The sequence below is a fragment of the Schistocerca piceifrons genome, chromosome X, assembly GCF_021461385.2.
Source record: "Schistocerca piceifrons isolate TAMUIC-IGC-003096 chromosome X, iqSchPice1.1, whole genome shotgun sequence".
In the NCBI taxonomy this organism is placed as follows: Eukaryota; Metazoa; Arthropoda; class Insecta; order Orthoptera; family Acrididae; genus Schistocerca; species Schistocerca piceifrons.
The window spans coordinates 703,877,630-703,896,832 of NC_060149.1; the positions used below are offsets into that span (position 1 = coordinate 703,877,630).

Here is a 19,203-nt window from a genome sequence, read left to right on the forward strand (position 1 = left end):
CACTGGTTCTAGAAATTTGTTTAGTTTTAATGATTACAGATGTTTCTCTACACAACTGACATTAACACTTGTTTCATACAAAACACAGGAAAAACAATTCCAACGTTCCTGGAAAAAGATAAGTTCACATTTTTATGCATTCAATGTGAGCACCACGTGTTATACGACAAATATCAAAATGGTGGAACAAAAAAACAGCTGGTCTCTCATTATCAAATTTACAGCTTCAACAATGTGATGTCACAGACTTTAGAGCGTGTCTGGCAAAGGGGTGATAAAAATGTGGTCTTTTATGTAGCCCCTTAGATAAAAGTCACAAGGTGTGAGGTCTGGAGACCTGGGAGGTCACTTGTGATGAAAGATGAACTTCAAACTCCTCCTCCTCCTCTTCCAATTGAACATCCTAGAATGGTGTCATTTAGGTAACGCTGGACTTGCTTAGAGAAACACACCATGTTAAAAAGACTGAAACTGAATATAGTTTGGGCCACAATTTTCTCAATGTGTGAACCATGTATCACTCGAAAATGGACTCAATTCGTACAAGAGCAATTCATCACTCCCTGTCCCTTGACAGATGCTGCCGTTTGTAGTCAATTTCTAAGATTTTTAAAAAATCTAGGGAATGTAACAGCTGCTACCATAGCAGCAGCTGTGACTGGCTGAGGCAATGTATGATGGCACTGTCATTAGTTTTGTGCAAGTACTCGTTACGTTTTGCTGTTTGGTGTAATTCTGCTACAAATATGTCACGTTAGTTAAGTGAACAATAAATTTTGAAAGCTCAAGTGGAAGGATTCAATGATTCTGGATTAAAGCAAGAAATATCTAAGTGGAAACAGTCTGAAGAAGATTCAAATTCTGGTAAATTGGAGTCTGCTACTTTTCACTGTTAATATTGTTGCTACAGATATTACTGCTGTAATTGCAAATGAATTTAGTTTTATTTGTCTTAGGCTCATCTTTTTTACAGATGAATCACATGACAAAGCAGCATCTAACAGTGGTTCCCAAGATCTGTTTGGTAAAATGAGCAGGAATTAATTGAATTAGTATTGCCCTGACTGCAACATACCTCTCAGCATGCCAGAATACTTCAGACTTTTTCATACAAAAGCAAATTGTGTGTGAAATTGCTCAGTAACTAACCTCGCACTTTGTTTTTGGAAGTATAATATCATTTTGCCATTATTTTAGAATTTGTAATTTATCAAAGAACTAAAGTAAATATGAAAAATAAACCTTTAAACTCTTATCTTTTTTAGCATGTATTACCCTTCAAGATATATCAAACACATACGTGCCAGTAAAACTTTACATAATCCTTCTTTCTCTCAGAAATTTTGGTTTGCATGACATTTTAGAGAAATTTAGATCATACAGGAAGAAAAAATTCCAGTTTGACAATATTATGAAAAAGATAAGATTGCTACACACCTTATAGTGGAGACTAAGTCGCAGACAGGCACAACAAAGACATTACTAAAGAATGTAAGCTTACAGCCAAAAGGACTACTTCTGAAGAGCGCACACGTGCGCACGCATGACCCCCCCCCCCCCCCCCCAAACACACAGATGTGTGGGGCGTCACATTATCCTCCTGGAATTGTCCAAGTCTCTCGGAATGCACTATGGGCAGGTGATCAGATAGGATGCTGACATATGTGTCACCTGTCAGAGTTGTATATAGACGTACCAGGGGTTCCATATCTCTCCAACTACACACGCCCCACACTTCACCAGCTCGAACAGTCCCCTGCTGACACACAGGGTCCATGGGGTTACAAGATTGTCTCCATACCTGTACACGTTCACTTGCTTGAAACAATCTGAAACGACACTTGTGCAACCAGGCAACATGTTTCCAGTCATCAACAGTCCAATGTCAATGTTACGAGGCGAGGTGTAAAGTTTTGTGTCATACAGTTATCAAGGGTACACGAGTAGGCCTTCGGCTCCCAAAGCCCATATTGGTGATGTTTCGCTGAATGGGTTAAACGCTGGCACTTGTCGATGGCCCACCACTGAAATCTGCAGCAATTTGTAAAAGGGTTGCACTTCTGTCATGTTGAACGACTCTGTTCAGTCATCGTCAGCCCTGTTCTTGCAGGATCTTTTTCCAGCCGTAGCATTCAAACTCACTCAAATCTTGATATCATGCCATTGTAGCAGCAATAACCGATTTAACATCTGTGGCAGACACTTGTTTTATACAGGCTTTGCCGACTTCAGCGCCATATTCTGCCTGTTTACATATCTCTGCATTTGAATACACTTGCCTGTACCAGTTTCTTTGGCGCTTCAGTGTATGGGGGTGTGCTGAAAAATAATGTCTCCAAATTTTTTAAGTGAAAGTTATTTAAGTTTTTTAAACAAAATTAACTTTATCAATGTTTTGCATCTTCATTCTTTGTATCTACATATTTATTTCTCAATGTAGTCACCCTGGCAATGGCCGCATTTCTCGCAAGAGACCAGATTGGTGATACTGTCACTGTTGAATGTTCAACTTTGCTGAAGGAGCCACAACCTCACATCTGCTTGCACTGCTTCATCACTATCAAAGTGACATCCTCGACAGTGTTTCTCACATTTTGAAAATGGATGAGAATTGAATGGGGCCAAGTCAGGACTGGATGGAGGATGACAGATGACAGTGAAATCAAGGTGTCCAACTGTTGCAGATGTTGCCTGTCATTGTTATGCTGAACGAGAAGGTGCTCTGTGAGTGAACGAACTCTTTGAATTCTAAACTCAATTACAGCATGCTATTTCTCATGCAACAACATACGGTAGATATGTTGCACACTACCATTTTACAAGCCACAATTTGGAGCCCACTAGTGGCAGAGGGCTGCAAATATGTAAACATGAAGAATAATGATGTAGACTGCTATTAACAGTTGTTTTATTTGAAAATCTTTAACATTTTTCACCTAAAAAATTCAGAGGCATTACTTTTCAGCACACTCATGTGAAATTGTATGTATATTTACAATTACTTCTGTATACCTTATTTCAGCTAATAAAGAAATAGGGGAAGAGAATTTTTGATTCACCCTCTTCATTTTAACCCAGAATTGAAAAATATGCTGACATCTGAATTATATCACCTCCAAAGGGTACAATGCACATATTGTATTTCTGCTTTACAATGAACCACAGCCCCCCCACTGCATACAAAACACTGCATGCCCTCGAATACTGTCAAGGCTATAGGACCCATACCAAATAGGACTAACAGGTAGCTCACAAGCGTGCGGCTGATCCATGTGGCTAAGATGCAAATAAGCGTGTGTGCATATACATCGTATACTTTGGCAGAAGTTACTGAACATTACCAATTCTGCTTTGCCTAATGACAATCGAGTGAGCACTTGTACACAGCCCCACTGATGACACACACTTGCATCCACTTGCACTTAGGCTGTAAATTTGCTGTGTGCTCATGCACAATGGACTTTGCTTACCACCAGAGCTGGCAAAACTTTATTTGAATGATGAATAATTAATAGAGATAAAAAGTCATGAATAACAAATATCATTTGAAAACCAATGATATATTGCTCCAGTTCTTTGTCATTTATTAAATGAATGTATTTTAGTTGCTTTTAAATTGCTTTTCAGGACAACTTTTTTTGTCAAATATCTCATCAGAAACTTTGTTTTATTTCTGAAGATTTTCTGCTGGGACACTAAAGAAAATATGTTCTCCACATGCACAGAGGACATTGGTGTGTTGTATCTCCTGAATTTGTCTTCATTTCATGAAGAAGATACATTTCTTTCAACTCACACTTTTCTTCAGCAAACACTGCAAAATCATTAATTCAGCTGTCATTTTTGGCAAATGATTCGTTTTGATTCCACATTAGCTTCAGTTTTCAAATTAAATTCAACATAAAATTTTGTTTTTATGTCATAGCATCATTCAAAACTCTTGGCATGATTTCTTCAACGTTTTTTGGCTATTGTATTTCTGCGGTTTGTTGTAAGCAAACAACAATATAGGTGAACAATTTGTTTTTACATTGTGGTGAAGGCATCAATGCTGTAATTGCAGTTGGTGTAGAGGGCAAAAAAACACCTTCCAATTCTCTTGATACTGCGCTGCAATATTGTGGACTCGTATGTACTGAAACCTAGTGTGTCTTCTGAAATTTTTGAGTTTTGGAGCTCTATGCAATTGCACACACACACACACACACACACACACACACACACACACACACACACACACACACACACAAACTATTCCATATTCTAACAGAAAGCTTACTCAGACACTTGGATGGCTTGGGAAACCCAGAAACACTGCCTCAATGTTTCAGGAGCTCTTTAGGATTAAATTTTGTTGATATAAGTCATTTGCAATGAAGTTATAACTTTGGTGTGTCATTTTGTAGTGCTACAAACACTAGCAAATTGAATAATTGTATCAACAAGACATTCCTCTCTGATAGTGTGAGCAATCTTTGTACAGTAGAGGAAGGCATAGCAGATTAAGGGTTTCTGTTGACTGCATTCCTGTCTTTGGCTACTCACATAGCACACTTCTGCATGTTAGTATGGGGAGATGAGAGTACTGAAAAGTGCAGAGTCAATTGAATTGGGCTATGTCATTTCAGTAGTGTAACGGCTAAGACCATCTGCCTACGAAGTATTTTTGTGTTCAGTTGTTATGCTGTTAAGCAAGTAAAGCTGTGCTCAATCCAAAGCTTGGATTGAACACTGCAGTGCTTTACCCGGCATGGTAGTTGAGTCCCTGACTTACTCCCACTTCTGAACAGACTTAATACAGCTATTTAGAAGGGGATCTACTGTTCAACTTGTTCTCCAAAATATGGTGCAACCTGACTTGGTATTTATAAAATTGTCATGTGGGGGACAGAACATAAAACTTTCAGCTTTGTAGTCCAAAACTTAACCCACTTTGCACTTCTTTCCTTCTCCTGTTCATTGCAGCTAATATTATCAACTATGAGTCCCATAAGTTCATTTTCTCGATTTATGCACGAGAACCTACAATGTAGCTGGATTGAAGCATTTCTGTTAATAAATAAAAAAGTTTGCAATTGTAAGTTGTCACGATCCTCAACATAAATATTATTCCATTTGTTCTATCCAAAATATGTTTCAATGTCAGTGCTATTTCAGCAGCAGACTAAATGCGAGCTTTATTTCACCAGCTAGTCTTTCACTCAAATTTACAGTTGCACAGCTGAATCAACAATGTTCAATAACATTCAGCACTCAATCACCACTTCAATTTCCATTATATAGCATTATACTCAATTGCTATGCTAATACTTGGTGAATCTCAGGTATACAACATACACTTTCCCCATAAGAAATATGACTAATCAATAGCTAAAATAAACTCTAATTACAAGTACATTCCATTGCTCACTTGGTCCATTAGGACCACTGCGTTGTTACAAAGCTGTATTGACTATATTTCCTTAGCTGTGTATCAGTGCCAATCAGTGAATAAGTATGTGCCGTGTGGTACAGAGAGGATAAACTGCCACTGAATAAATTATCACAAGTTTCTTTGACCCACGAGAGAGAGAGTTGCCGAGATGCTGAAAAATATGAATTGGCAAAAGCCTAATAACAAAAACTTAAGAACCAGTATGAAGGGAGGAATCTAAGAATGTACTATAGGCCCCGACAGTTTGCTTCCGTAAGAAGCATGAAGACAAGATTAGACAATTCACTGAATGCACAGAGGCATTCCATACATGAATGGAACAGGGAGAAACGTTAATATTTGTTACAATAAGAAGTACCATTTGCCATGCATTTCACAGTGGTTTGCAGAGTATAATTGTAGGTGCAGATTTGCTGTTACAAAATTTATATCTACATACATACTCCACAAGCCACCATACAGTGCACAGTGGAGAGTACATGATATCACTACAGGTCATTCACTTTACTGCTCCAATGGTGCAAGGAAAAACAACTGTCTATATATTTTTGTATGAGCCATAATTTCTTGTCTTCTAGATCCTTATGCAGAATGTACATCAGTGGTAGGAGAACTGTTCTGCAGTCTGTTCTCTACATTTTCTCAATAGTGTCTTGTAAAAAAAAATAATAATAATCTTCCCCAGGGATTTCATGAGTTCGTGGAGCACCTAAGTAATACTCAGTTGTTGCACAAACCTACTCATGACAAATCCAACAGAACGCTTCTGAGTTGTCCCGATGCCTTACTGTAGTGCAAAAGGTAGCATTTGAGTAGTACTCAGAATCAGTCACTTAAAGTGTTCTGTACATGGTCTCCTTTCCAAATGAGCTACATATTCCTGTAATTCCCCCAATAAACCAAAGTCTACCAATCGCCTTCCCCTCATGTACATACACATACTGCAAACCACCATAGAGTGCATGGAGGAGGGTACTTTGTGCCACTGCCATTCATCTCCTTTCCTAATCCATTCTCAAACAGAGCACGGGGGAAGCTACTGCTCAGGTGTTTCTATACGAGATCTTACCTTGTATTCATGGTCCCTGCTTGTATGATCCCATATTGCTTGGCGACATTAAGCCTTAAGCCTTGTTATTTAATTTATGTGAATGTTTCAAGCACAACACCACCGACACTGTACCCCAACGTTATTGTATAGTTTCCAACTCAACTGCATTAAATTACATTTTTCTACACTAGAAGCAAGCTGCTAGTCAGCATATCAAATAGAAATTCTGTAGAAGTCATCCTGTATCTTCCTGAAGTCCCTCCATGACAACACTTTCCCGTACACTACAGTGTCATCAGTAAAAAATCTCACCTTACTGCTCACTGTCATAACTAGGAATAACACAGTAGATATACCACCGTTCTACGGTTTATTGACACAGCACTGATACAAATAATTCTGTTAGCAAGTGCCAAGTTGTAGATGAACAGTTTATGGAATATTATCTAAACTGATGATGGTTATACCAATATCCAAGAACTACAAGTGAAATGTAGAACTCTGGTGGAAATCAAAAGTCCACTGACATACTAAGCCAAGTGAATGTTGGGGTCCAAGTTCCAGTATAGCATTCAGATTCTAAGACCAGGGCGCAGCCAAATCAACATTGAACAGCAGGTCCACCACAGCGTAGTACTTCTGAATAGTGGAGCAGAAACATAACACAATGGGAACTAGCCTGTAGACGTCTGGAGCAGCATTACATAAGGCTCCATAGTTAATGGAGCCTGCGGCTGGGGTCGCTGCATATTATGGGCGGCCAATCGCTGAGAGTTACGGGTGGCCAATCACAGTGTTGTGAAGGGCGCATGTGAAGGCGGCCTGCGATGTTAGTAGCAGGCCGCACACCGAGAAGTGCAGCCAACGATGCATATCTCAGCCACACGTAGGGGAGCGCACTGCTGCTCAGTTCGGAGACTTTGTAGTGGTGGGTACACGCTTGCCTTATCCATTAGATCATTTATATATAGATATATATACATAGAGAGAGAGAGAGAGAGAGAGAGAGAGAGAGAGAGAGAGAGAGAGAGAGAGAGAGAGAGAGAGAACAACAGCGATCCTGTCACACTTCCCACGTGTATTCATGTAGATTCCTTTGTCTTCGATGAATGCTGCCATCCAGGACAGCATACAGACTTCTGTTACTTAAGAAGTCTTCGAGCCACTCGCATAACTGAGAACCTATACTGCATGCTTTGATATCATTTAACAGTCTGCAGTGGGGTGCCATGTCAAACACTTTCCAGATATCTAGGAATACAGAATTTACCAGTTGCCTTTCATCCATGGCTTGCAGGATATCATGCAAGTAAAGGGCATGCTGAGTTTCCCCACATGCAACACTTTCTAAAACTGGGCTGATTTATGGACAGAAGCTTTTCAGTTTGAAGGAAATTTATTACATTCAAACTTGGAATATGCTCAAGAATTCAGCAGCAAACTGATGTTAAGGTTACTGCTCTGTTATTTTGCAGGCACATTCTTTTACCCTTCTTATATACAGGAGTTACCTGTGCTTCCTCCCTCCTCCCCCCCCCCTTCTTCTTCTTCTTCTTCTTCTTCTTCTTCTTCAATTCGCTTGGGACTTTATGCTAGCAGAGATATTTGTGATAAATGTGACTTAAGTGAGGAACCAACGCCAAAGAGTACACACTGTAAATCGAAGCTCGAATTCCATCCAGACCTGGCGACTTGGTTGTTTTCAATCATTTCTGCTGTTTCTCACCGCCTATTTCTATGTCTGCCATACAGAAGTCTGGGTGATGGTCAAATGATGGTACGCCTGTACAATCCACCTGTGTCAATGCTTTTTTAAATGTTTAACTTAAAAACTTGCCCTTTGCTGTTTTTTACTGCCACACCATACTGGTCAACAAATGACTGGATAGATGCCTTTGATGCACAGTTATGTCTCAGTTGGTACTTTGTGTCTCAATCTTTTTCCACAGCACTAAAAAACTTGAAATTTGTAAATGGAGGAGGGTTGTTAAGAGGTTGTGGCAGCACTGGACTAACCCTTTGGCACTCTTCTGTAAACCAAAATTTGTCCCTCTTTTGCAGCCCTGATCAGATTTCCTAACAAGTACATGAACCCACAAAATTCTGATCAATAAGAAATAGGCACCGTATGATGAGTTTGCTGTGTTCATATGGAATTTGATATCATTTATCTGTTTTTATCCTGTCTCCAGCAAAACAATGTTGTACTTGACTCAGACTACATCTGCTTTCACATGTAACAAAGCCACACATAAAGAAATAAAATATTTACATTCTAGGAAAAATCTGGAAATTTACTATGGTATGTTAACGAGACACAAGGCATAAAAATACCAACTTTTAACTGTAGAAATCAGATGAGTGTAAAAACCAATTACCTTTCTCGTTCAGTAACATCCAATGTGTGTTGATCCTTGGTTGACTTGGCATCTCTCTCTCGATGATCCCAAGTAGCAGGCTTCTCTTCAACATCACGTTCACTATCACGTTCACGTTCACGTTCCCTCTCCCTCTCCCTCTCCCTCTCCCTATCCCGCTCCCGCTCCCGCTCCCTATCCCGCTCCCGCTCCCTATCCCTCTCCCGCTCCCTATCCCTCTCCCGCTCCCTATCCCTATCTCGATCACGGTCTCTCTCTCTTTCATTATCATGTTCTTGATCCTGTTTCCTGTCCCATTCCCTGCTGTGTTCACGATCTGGTGCACTTTCACGATCACGATTCCTTTCCCTTTCCCTCTCTCTTTCACGTTCCCTTTCACGTTCTCTCTCTCGCTCCCAATCACGCTCTCTTTCTCGATCATGGTCTCCTTCCCATTCTCTATCAGAAGTTGACATGTCAGTCTCACCGTGTACACGTCTGTGTGGATGATGGCTGCTCTTCAGACCTCCACTACCTGGATGAAAGAAATTTGACAAAATTTTAGTAAAAAACACTGTTGTGTAAATTAATCACAACCTTCCCCCTCCCAAAGTAAAATGTGTTATTGTTGGAAGTACAGACATGAGGGGCAGCCAAATGAAAAGAGTGCATGTGGTGCAGTTGTGGACCCATCAGCAGCCGAATGCTTTCTATGAAACACGCATTGATCGTCTCGCCTCCCAATGGGATAAATATCTTAACATGTGTGGTGATTACTTTTGTATGGAACCATTCCATGGTCCCATCGTGGTGGGTGTTTGGTTTTCATTTGACTGCCCCTTGCAGCTGGCAAACCTTAGCTCATAGTTTGCTATGCTGTAATAATATTATACAAAATTCTCACTTGAGACAAATTACAACTTTGAAAAATTATGCTGGCTTTATAATAAAATTGCCACATACCAGGCAATGACCCTGCGAAATTAAAAGAACCAACATGAGCTGCAGATCCATTCCAGCGAGGGTCAAACGATTGTGCACTTGTGAGTCCTTGTGAAACTGAAGTCCCTTGAGACAGAGAGCCAGAAGTGCCACTTAATGGCAAGTTAGGTGGCCCTCCTGCTCCTATACGTGACAAGTAGGAGCGTTCTGCTTGTTGCTTCTGGAATCTTGGAGGAAGGTTATGTTGGAAATCACTCGAAAATGTTGGCTGATCATGTCTGTCTCTATAATTACGACCGTCTTTGAATCTATCAGCACGTATATCCCAATCACGTTCTCTCTCACTGCGTAGTTCACGTTCACGTTCCTTTTCACGGTCACCACGAACTACACGTTCTCCAACCTGCTCGGAAAACAAAGAAAACATTTGAAGTAATTACAGTACACAAATTTTACCTTAACAAACATTAAGCTGTTAAAGCCAAAGAAACAGCCCAAAACAGTAAACTATCCCTTAGTTTGAAGACTTTGTATCAACTATAATTTCAGATCAAGTAACTTACACTATTTCTATTGACACTGCACAACTGCCATAATGTTACAAAAAAAGATTTCCAATAAGGGTAAAATCTGCCTATTATAGAACGTTTGAAACAAACTAAGTGGATTTTACCAACCAAAAAACTATCTACTGCAGTCGTTTACTGGTAAACATAAAGTTCATTACTAAACCAATATGTACCTGTTGCAGTGATCTTAGGTCATTGGGCAATTTTTCATCGCGACCTTCACTGCTAGTTCTAGATCTGTCTCTATCCCTACATTTCTCGTTCTCATGATCCTTTTCCCAGTCCACTCTTGATGCACGATTGTGGCTATCGTCAAACTTCTCCTTGTTTTCTTTATTCTCCAATGAAGCTTTCCGTCCTATTTTCTCTTCCAGTTGTTGTAACTTTAAAGCTGCACCCTGCAAAACAGAAGTTAAAACCTCTTGTTATTCACGGAAAAGCCAATGAAATGTAAGGGAACATATATACATGAACTTTATACCACAGTTTAGGCAAAAGATAATAAGAAAATCATTAGGATTGTTGAGTTTATGTGACATCCAACTTGAATTTAGTATGATTTGAAGCCACCAGACTCTACAATCATTGTATAGTGGCACAGAATCAAAGACAGCTTGAAAATATATTCTCAAGGAATAGCCTCCCACATTGATTGTATGCAGATCCACAAAGCATAAACAGCTTATGTCACTCAACTGTGAAGAACATCTTGCTAATCTATCATACCCCACAATCACGTCACAAATATCAAGACAGGAAAAATAGTTAGCCCTCTCATTCTTTGAACATGTTCGCACATGCCTCAAAACATACGACCAGGCATGATTCTGTGAAATATGAAATTATCTCTAGTGTGTGTGTGTGTGTGTGTGTGTGTGTGTGTGTAGTTTTTCTCCCCTCCACAGATTTAGGGGCCACTAATTAATTTCCTGGAATTATCACGTACCTTGGTACCCCACAGAAAGATACTTCCTTCCCTTGCCTTTGCAGGTGGAGAAATGAGTCTTGGACATTAAGGGAATATTTATTTGCATACATTTTAGAGCACTAAGGGAGTTGGTGCAGATAACTTTTTATGCACAAATATGTTCCACCTCAGTATTGTGTGTAATTCCAATTCAGATACAGTACACTCACTCGGTAAATGAAATCCTGAGAACATGCTCTGGAAAAAACAGAGTTGCCAAGAAACAGCCCCTGCTCTCATATACCTCCACAAATATAGTTATATAGTCACAGTGTTCATTTAAAATTTCATGAAACATTGAATTAAAAACACACACACACAACAGTGAGAGGTGTACCCTCTACCTGATTAACTCCAAGACTATTCTGGGTCTTCTTATTTGCCAAGGCGGCAGTCAACTCAATCCATGGATTAGAGTTGGTATCTGTACTACAACATGTGCCACTAGTGTTCCTTGTACAGATCACAAATAGCTTTGTTCACTGGTGATTTGTGAAAATTGGTTCCATAGCAGGGCAACGAACAGTTTGGCAAGAGGATGACTCAGGATTAGTGAAGAATAAACACACTACATGGAGCTGCCACCAGATGGCACGTGGCAGCTCCCCAGCCTTAGCATGCAGAAGGCCATGACCAGCCTAAGATGCTCAATAGATTTCACATAAGTTGGTGTAGTTAATCCACAAACGATTCATGATCTATCCACAATCACATGAACAGAACTGGTTAAAATAATCTCACCCCCTTTTTCCACACATATAAAAAATTTAAAATTGGTATGGGTAACTCAGTGCCCCAAGTGAGTTACTGTTGCAGAGCTGGAAAAGAAACAAACGGACAGCAAAATCGCCCACAAATAATGAACACTGTGCTGGGTGCCTTTCTGTAGAAAGTACACTGCTTACAGCAGTGGAGTACAGGGATAGGCATAAAATATTGCTTTAAGGGACACCATGCCAACTAATAATATGCACACCCAGATTGCAGTCACCATGGTAACAAGAAACATTCTAACATCTATAGCGACATCTAACATGACTGTCGTCACACTAGTGCCAGCCAGTGTGTGTAGGATACTGCAAAATCTATCTGAGACAATGAATAAAAAGATGTATACTCTATTATATCCATGTGGACTAACTGGAAAACATGCTTTGTATTGACCTCACTGGACAATGTAGTGCCCACCCTTCTCACTGGATATAACAATCTCCAACCCACTAACAGTAACTAGAAATGGAATTCCCAGAAAGATCCAAAACATCTAATTTTAGCATCCTCAGATCTGAGATTTATTCATATAAATTTGCTGAGTTTGGTGACAGAGTTAAGTAACAACACATACTAACAACAATTTTAAGTAACATGCATCTTGTAAGTGGCACAGTGTGTCTAAAATGACTCACTTAAAATTATGGTAAATAATTAATACAATAACTGCGGCTTAATCAAGCTGATGGAAAATCCTCAATATCCAGGATGTGCCAAAGTCAATTCTGTGTTGCATTTAAACTTGCCCAAATATGAAGACTGGTTGATGCCTACTGCACAACCAAATATGATTTTATATATACAGTGCCTTGGTTTTGGAGTATTAAGTGAAAGCTTAAACCCAACCCCTCCCTCACCCCCAAAAGAAAATTTGACACTAGTATCTGATAACTGATGCTGCTACAAATGTGTAACTAATAACAGCAGTGTCACAATTAATAGATGAAAGTTAGAAGTAAGTCACACAAAAAGAATGTCAACACAAACTGAACTTTTCAACAACACTGTAAGCAAAAAACTTACTATTTAAATATAATACCACCGTACTCGATAGGGCTTGTGTATGATAAAATATTACCATATTTATCCAGGTATAAGACAAACTGGAGTATAGGCGAACCTGAATATAAGACGACCCCTTTACTAAAGAGGTTCTTTGAGAAAATTTTATGGCCAGCCGGTGTGGCTGAGCAGTTCTAAGCGCTTCAGTCTGGAACCGCACGACCGCTATGGTCGCAGGTTCGAATCCTGTCTCGGGCATGGATGTGTGTGATGTCCTTAGGTTAGTTAGGTTTAAGTAGTTCTAAGTTCTAGGGGACTGTTGACTTCAGAAGTTAAGTCCCACAGTGCTCAGAGCCATTTGAACCTTTTTTTTTTTTTTTTTTTTTTTTTGAAAATTTTATGTTTAACACATCCTGAGTAATCAAAATTATATTTTTACATATAAGCATCCATGAAATTTATAATAGTGGTTGTCAGAAATATTTCGCTGTTTCTTCGAATATGATGCTTCAGAATATGTTGAGATTTCTGAGGTTGTGGTTATGGTGGGACCTGACAACAGAAATTTTTTCCAAAAACATTGAGGATATCACATCTATGTGACAAAACAAACAAACAAATTGTAGTCTAATTAGAAAGGTTGTGTAGTGCTGCAGTGCAAACCCAAGTATCAGCAATTTTGTGACACTACACAAACTTTCCGAATTAAATATAAATTTTCACGTGACTTCAGTTACCAAACCTTCATCTGTAAATATAAGGTGACTCAATATTCATCTATTACACAGTGTAAAAACTTTGTCCTCAGCAGCAGTAGATAAAGCTGTGACTGTAAGATGACCCTTTATTTTTTGAATGATGAATCTGGAAAAATCTCATCTCATAATCTTGTAGATATGGTAATTGTTCTTTAGATTCTGTGCTTACTCTGCCGGAAAAAGAAAAGATGCAAGAGCCTCAAGGGCAAGGCCATTTTACAGAGGGGTGATGCAACAGTTAGTACACATCATTGAAGGAGTATATGATGGCAAATTCAGACCAAATGAAACATTTGTAACAGTGATGGATGCTGAATTAGTCACATCAATACACAGTTTAACCCCCCCACCCCCCCTTTCTGGCAGCAACACAGGCATGTATTCTTGCACACAAATTATTATAAAGGTGCTGAATGGCATCCTGCGATACATTGCTCCAAGCACCTTGGACCTTTTGTTGCAATTCAGCAACGGTACTTGCAGGTTCTGGAGGATGAGCATTTCCACTTCATCATGTCCATGTTTACAAGTGGCGAGAGATCCAGTGACCTTGCATACCAGGTCAGTGGCCGTACATCATGAAGAGCACGTTTCGTTGCAGCAGCCATATGTGGAAGTGCATTGTCCTGCTGAAAAAGGGCCTCACTTTCCTATTGAAGAAACAGCAGTAGCACAGGGATGATAACTCGTGTAATGTAGTAGGCACTTGTTACTTTACCACGCAGAAGCACCAAACACGACTGCAAGTTGTAACTGATGGCACCCCAGACTATGAAGTCTGGGGTGGAACCTGAGTGTCATGGGCAAATACACTCCAGAATAGGCTGCTCACCAGGTCTATGCCATATATGTTTATGGCCATCACCTGCATACATCCAGAACCTACCCTCTTCACTGAATGGGAACAACAGAATGGCATTCAACTCTTCAATCAACTCTCTCGAGAGACCACCGTAATGTACTCGGCAGTGTCATGGTGTCAGTGATAGCTTGGCTAGATGTCCATGTGATCTTAGTCCTGCTGCAAGCAGATGGTTCCCAATGGTCCATGGTCACACAGTAAGTGCAACATGTACCTGGATTACATCCATGGATGACATTTGGTCAACCACTATGCTCTCACAATGTGTCAATCTTGATTTGTGTGTGTAATGTGTGGACATCCCGAACCTGGTCTACTGTTGTGGAAATGCTCCAGCGAACACTGTTTAAAGCAGCAATATACAACAGATATGTTGTGCCCAACATGTGCAGCAACTTGTCAATACACCCATCTAGCTTTGCACAGCCCATAATGCAACCCTGTTCAAATGGCTGAAGTTACTGATCGGGAGTATTTACTCACCAGTGGGGCACAGTCGTACCCTAGAATCAATGTTGCACCCATTGTTCACCTCTAATCTCAGCACTGTTACTGCCTGCAGAATCAAAAAATTGGGTGCACAGACAGGCCTCTACCGCACCATCTGATAGCCTATGACCATGACAAATGAATCAGTAACACTACACTCTCTCAGTATGTACATATATCCTTGTCCCCTGTGCCACTGAACACAGTCGTTGAGAGTGTTGTATTTTTCTCTGTCTGTGTATGTATCTAAAATTTATATATTTATCATTTGTAAATCAATTTAGCGTAATGTATAGGAAAATTTTAAGAAGAATGTCAGTATACTAATACCAAAATGTAAACAAGTGTGTGTGTGTGTGTGTGTGTGTATATATATATATATACACACACAAAGATGATGTGACTTACCAAACGATATATATATATATATATATATATATATATATATATATATATATATATATATATATATATATATATATATATATAGACACACACACACACACACAAAGATGATGTGACTTACCAAACGAAAGCGCTGGCAGGTCGATAGACACACAAACATACACACAAAATTCAAGCTTTCACAACCAACGGTTGCTTCATCAGGAAAGAGGGAAGGAGAGGGAAAGACGAAAGGATGTGGGTTTTAAGGGAGAGGGTAAGGAGTCATTCCAATCCCGGGAGCGGAAAGACTTACCTTAGGGGGAAAAAAGGACAGGTATACACTCGCACACACACCCATATCCAACCGCACATACACAGACACAAGCAGACATTTGTAAAGGCATATATATATATATATATATATGAGAGACTAATGGATGTAGCAGGTCAAAGTAATAAACAAGTGTAACTTTTGCATGCTTCCAGTACATAAAAATACGAGCCTACCCAATGTGAATATGACAGCAGGAACTCCTTCAGTGATGCTGTACTACACACTAATCAATAGATGTAAAACAACATGTCATAGATGATAAATATGGTAACTTTTAAAATTTCATTTTATTGAATTTCTTATTTCTACTTGTTGCTGTAGAACTTGAGCAAAATTTGACGGTAGTAGTGAATTTAGTTTCTCTAATTAATACACAAATCTGAAGATGTATTGTTAAGAGCTGAAAGTAATTATGAAACAGAAATTACTGCTGCCATGTGGTTATAATTAAACTAATGATGTTCCGAGTACTGCAGTGCGGGCTGTATATGATGCCAGACCCTGAAACATCATAGGTATACTCATTAACCGGTGTGCCCATAGAGAGTACTGAAAAGAATAACAGTTCCACTTTTAGCCACTATGCAAAAATACGGTGCTGTAAACAATCAGAATGTTGTGCGAGTACAAGAAAAGGGGATGAATGATCAAACACATCATAATGCACATTTATTAGGATATGGTCACAAGTTACAACATGTGTTCAACATTGTCTCCTGACTCGGCATGTTTGTCTCCTGACTCGGCAACATGCTGCACCTGTAATGCGACACTGTCAACAGTTGCTTGCAGCATATCTGGTATAATCAGAGCGATATGTTGATGTATGCTACAAAAACTTTTGAGTTGTTGAGCGGGGGAGAGAATTTCTGTGACATAGCTCCAGCACTGGCTGCAAAATTTCAGACATGTGCTGCACAGTCAGCTATAGCTAAAGCAACTTCATCATCAACTGTCATGTCAATGGGCCACCTCCCCCACTAATTCACCTGCTTCTTCAAAGTCAACGATCATATTCTTTAGCCCATTTGTTGACATGGGGCTTCATTACTGTTGTTTCTGTTTGCGATATTCTCGCAATGCAGTGCTGTTATTGCTGTCATTCTCACAAAACAAATTTACCAGTAGTGTACTGTTCTTCTCAATAGCCACAGTATTTTGTACAGAAAACTTAAACCTGATAACCCTTTACCCCAACTCACTTCACAAGAGAAACCAACATGTGTCACCAAATGACAAACAGCATACCAACATAAAAACAGGAAAAATTTATATTCTGACAGCTTACAGCACCATATTTTTGCCTGGTGGCAGAATGTGGAATTATTTTTTTCTTCAGCATACTCCATGAGTGTACTAATTAGTGAACAAAGCTACGATGTTTCAGCATCCTGCGATGCATACAGCCTGCACTGCAACACTCTGTACACTATCAATTTAAAAATAACCACTTGACATTATAAACAATTTACACAATGATTGCTTTTTTTCCAATGGAAGTATCGCTGATCCCAAGAAGTCAAGTTCACTTCCTTGAGTTCACCACTTTTTGGTTTTATTTACCTTTCAGTTAAGAAATAACTATAACTGGCACACATTCAGCAACATGCATATTACATTGAAACTAATGTGTGAGCAACATCACAACAAACGCAAATACTAATGGTAATGGTAATGCAAGCAAGACTAGGTTTAATGTCCTGTCAGCACCGACAAGGGAATGGTCCAGTAAGACATCTCAGAATGTACCCTAAAATATTTTACACAGGAGGAAGACAACAAAAGAAACGCGCTGTCAAAATATTAGCTGCTATGAGGCACTGCAAGTATTAAAAAACAATAGCTGAAAATTTCCAAATTCGTAGCATGCCAGGCAGCAGTAGAAATGTACATCCCTACTGGTGCACTAGCAACTGTGAATGTGCAACTAGGCACATGTACAGCTGAGGTCGGCAGTACATTTGTAAAGAGGAAACTTGACACAACCCGATTGTAATTCGTAAAGGACGTTTCATGTTACAGTTTCTCTGACACTACAGTACACAGTTACTTTTCTCTTCAATTAGCCACTCAAGTTAACATCTATTACAATTTATCAGTTCCTTTTTACAGTATTGGTGGTCCGTCTCCGTGGCGCAGCGGTAGCGTTACCACCTATCACGCAAGGGGGCCCGGGTTTGATTCCTGGTAGGGGACTGGGTGTTGTGTGTCCATCATCATTTTCATCATCATTGACACAAGTCGCCGAAGAGGTGTCAGCTAAAAACACTTGCAATACGGCGGCCAAACCTCGAAAGTGATATCCTGGCCAATAAATGCCATACAATCATTTCATTTCATTCCATTCCATTTCCAGTATTGGTAAGTATTGACAATCCAGACAGAGCTGAATGAATATATATTGTGCTTTCATAAGGCATGCCTGCTAACAGTACCTATTTTTTTCTTCCTGTTTCTCAGTAATGTGGAATCCAATTAACGTTCTCAATTTAGCAATGATGAAATATGAAGAACATGGTTTCCACCCGAAATCACCTACTTCTCCTGAGGACGTACATGTTTGTCATTTGTTAGTTGATTTCCTTGACATTCATTCAAATGATATCTACATTTCGTTTCAAATTGTGGATACGTTAGAAGAAACAGGAAATAACTGTGATGATTCCATCAATTGTGGTTCGGAAAATGTCAGTTGTGCCATTAACAGTTCTGAATAAGAATACCTTCCAAGCCCCCCCCCCCTTTAAAAAAAAGAGATCTTTCAGCGACAAAGAAAAGGCAGTGAAATATTGGTTAAGTGAAGGAGGGATAAAACGCTTGAAGTGACGCAGTGGGCAAAGGTGTTTTCGTTTCGTAAAATCTGAGCATGAACTGTACAAATGGAAGAATGACTTACATCAAGTAAGAAATATGCGCCAAACGGAAACCCGAAACCATCTGAATTAAAAACTGTTCCAAAGATTTAGAACTACTCATCAGAGGCTATGCACCGTTACCAATTGAGATCTACAAGATTGGGCACTCTGAATTGCATCCGACATGAACAATTGCTGATTTCCAGGCCGTGTCAACCTGGCTACACAGGTTCAATAAATCGTGATGAATAGGATGTCGCAAAATTACCAAGTTTATGTCATGTAAACATGTAGATGATGATGATGATGATGATGATGATGAGTTTGTGGGGTGCTCAACTACGTGGTCATCGGTGCCTGACGTAAACGTGTAGAGCAAACGTGTAAAGCAGCTGCCAGTAATACACATTACTATTGGAAATTAG

The 19,203-nt window shown here is 39.6% G+C and overlaps 1 protein-coding gene across 2 annotated transcripts in view; it reads right to left on the minus strand.

Moving 5' to 3' along the window:
- LOC124721518 (protein PRRC2C-like) overlaps positions 1-19,203 on the minus strand; it is a 244,063-nt gene that overhangs the window by 109,904 nt on the left and 114,956 nt on the right. For both annotated transcript variants that reach the window (XM_047246536.1, XM_047246535.1), the window contains 3 exons: positions 10,527-10,751; positions 9,806-10,187; positions 8,864-9,377 (listed from right to left, as the gene is read on the minus strand). In XM_047246536.1, coding sequence (XP_047102492.1) covers positions 8,864-9,377; positions 9,806-10,187; positions 10,527-10,751 — 1,121 coding nt within the window. The remainder of the gene's footprint in view (positions 1-8,863; positions 9,378-9,805; positions 10,188-10,526; positions 10,752-19,203) is intronic.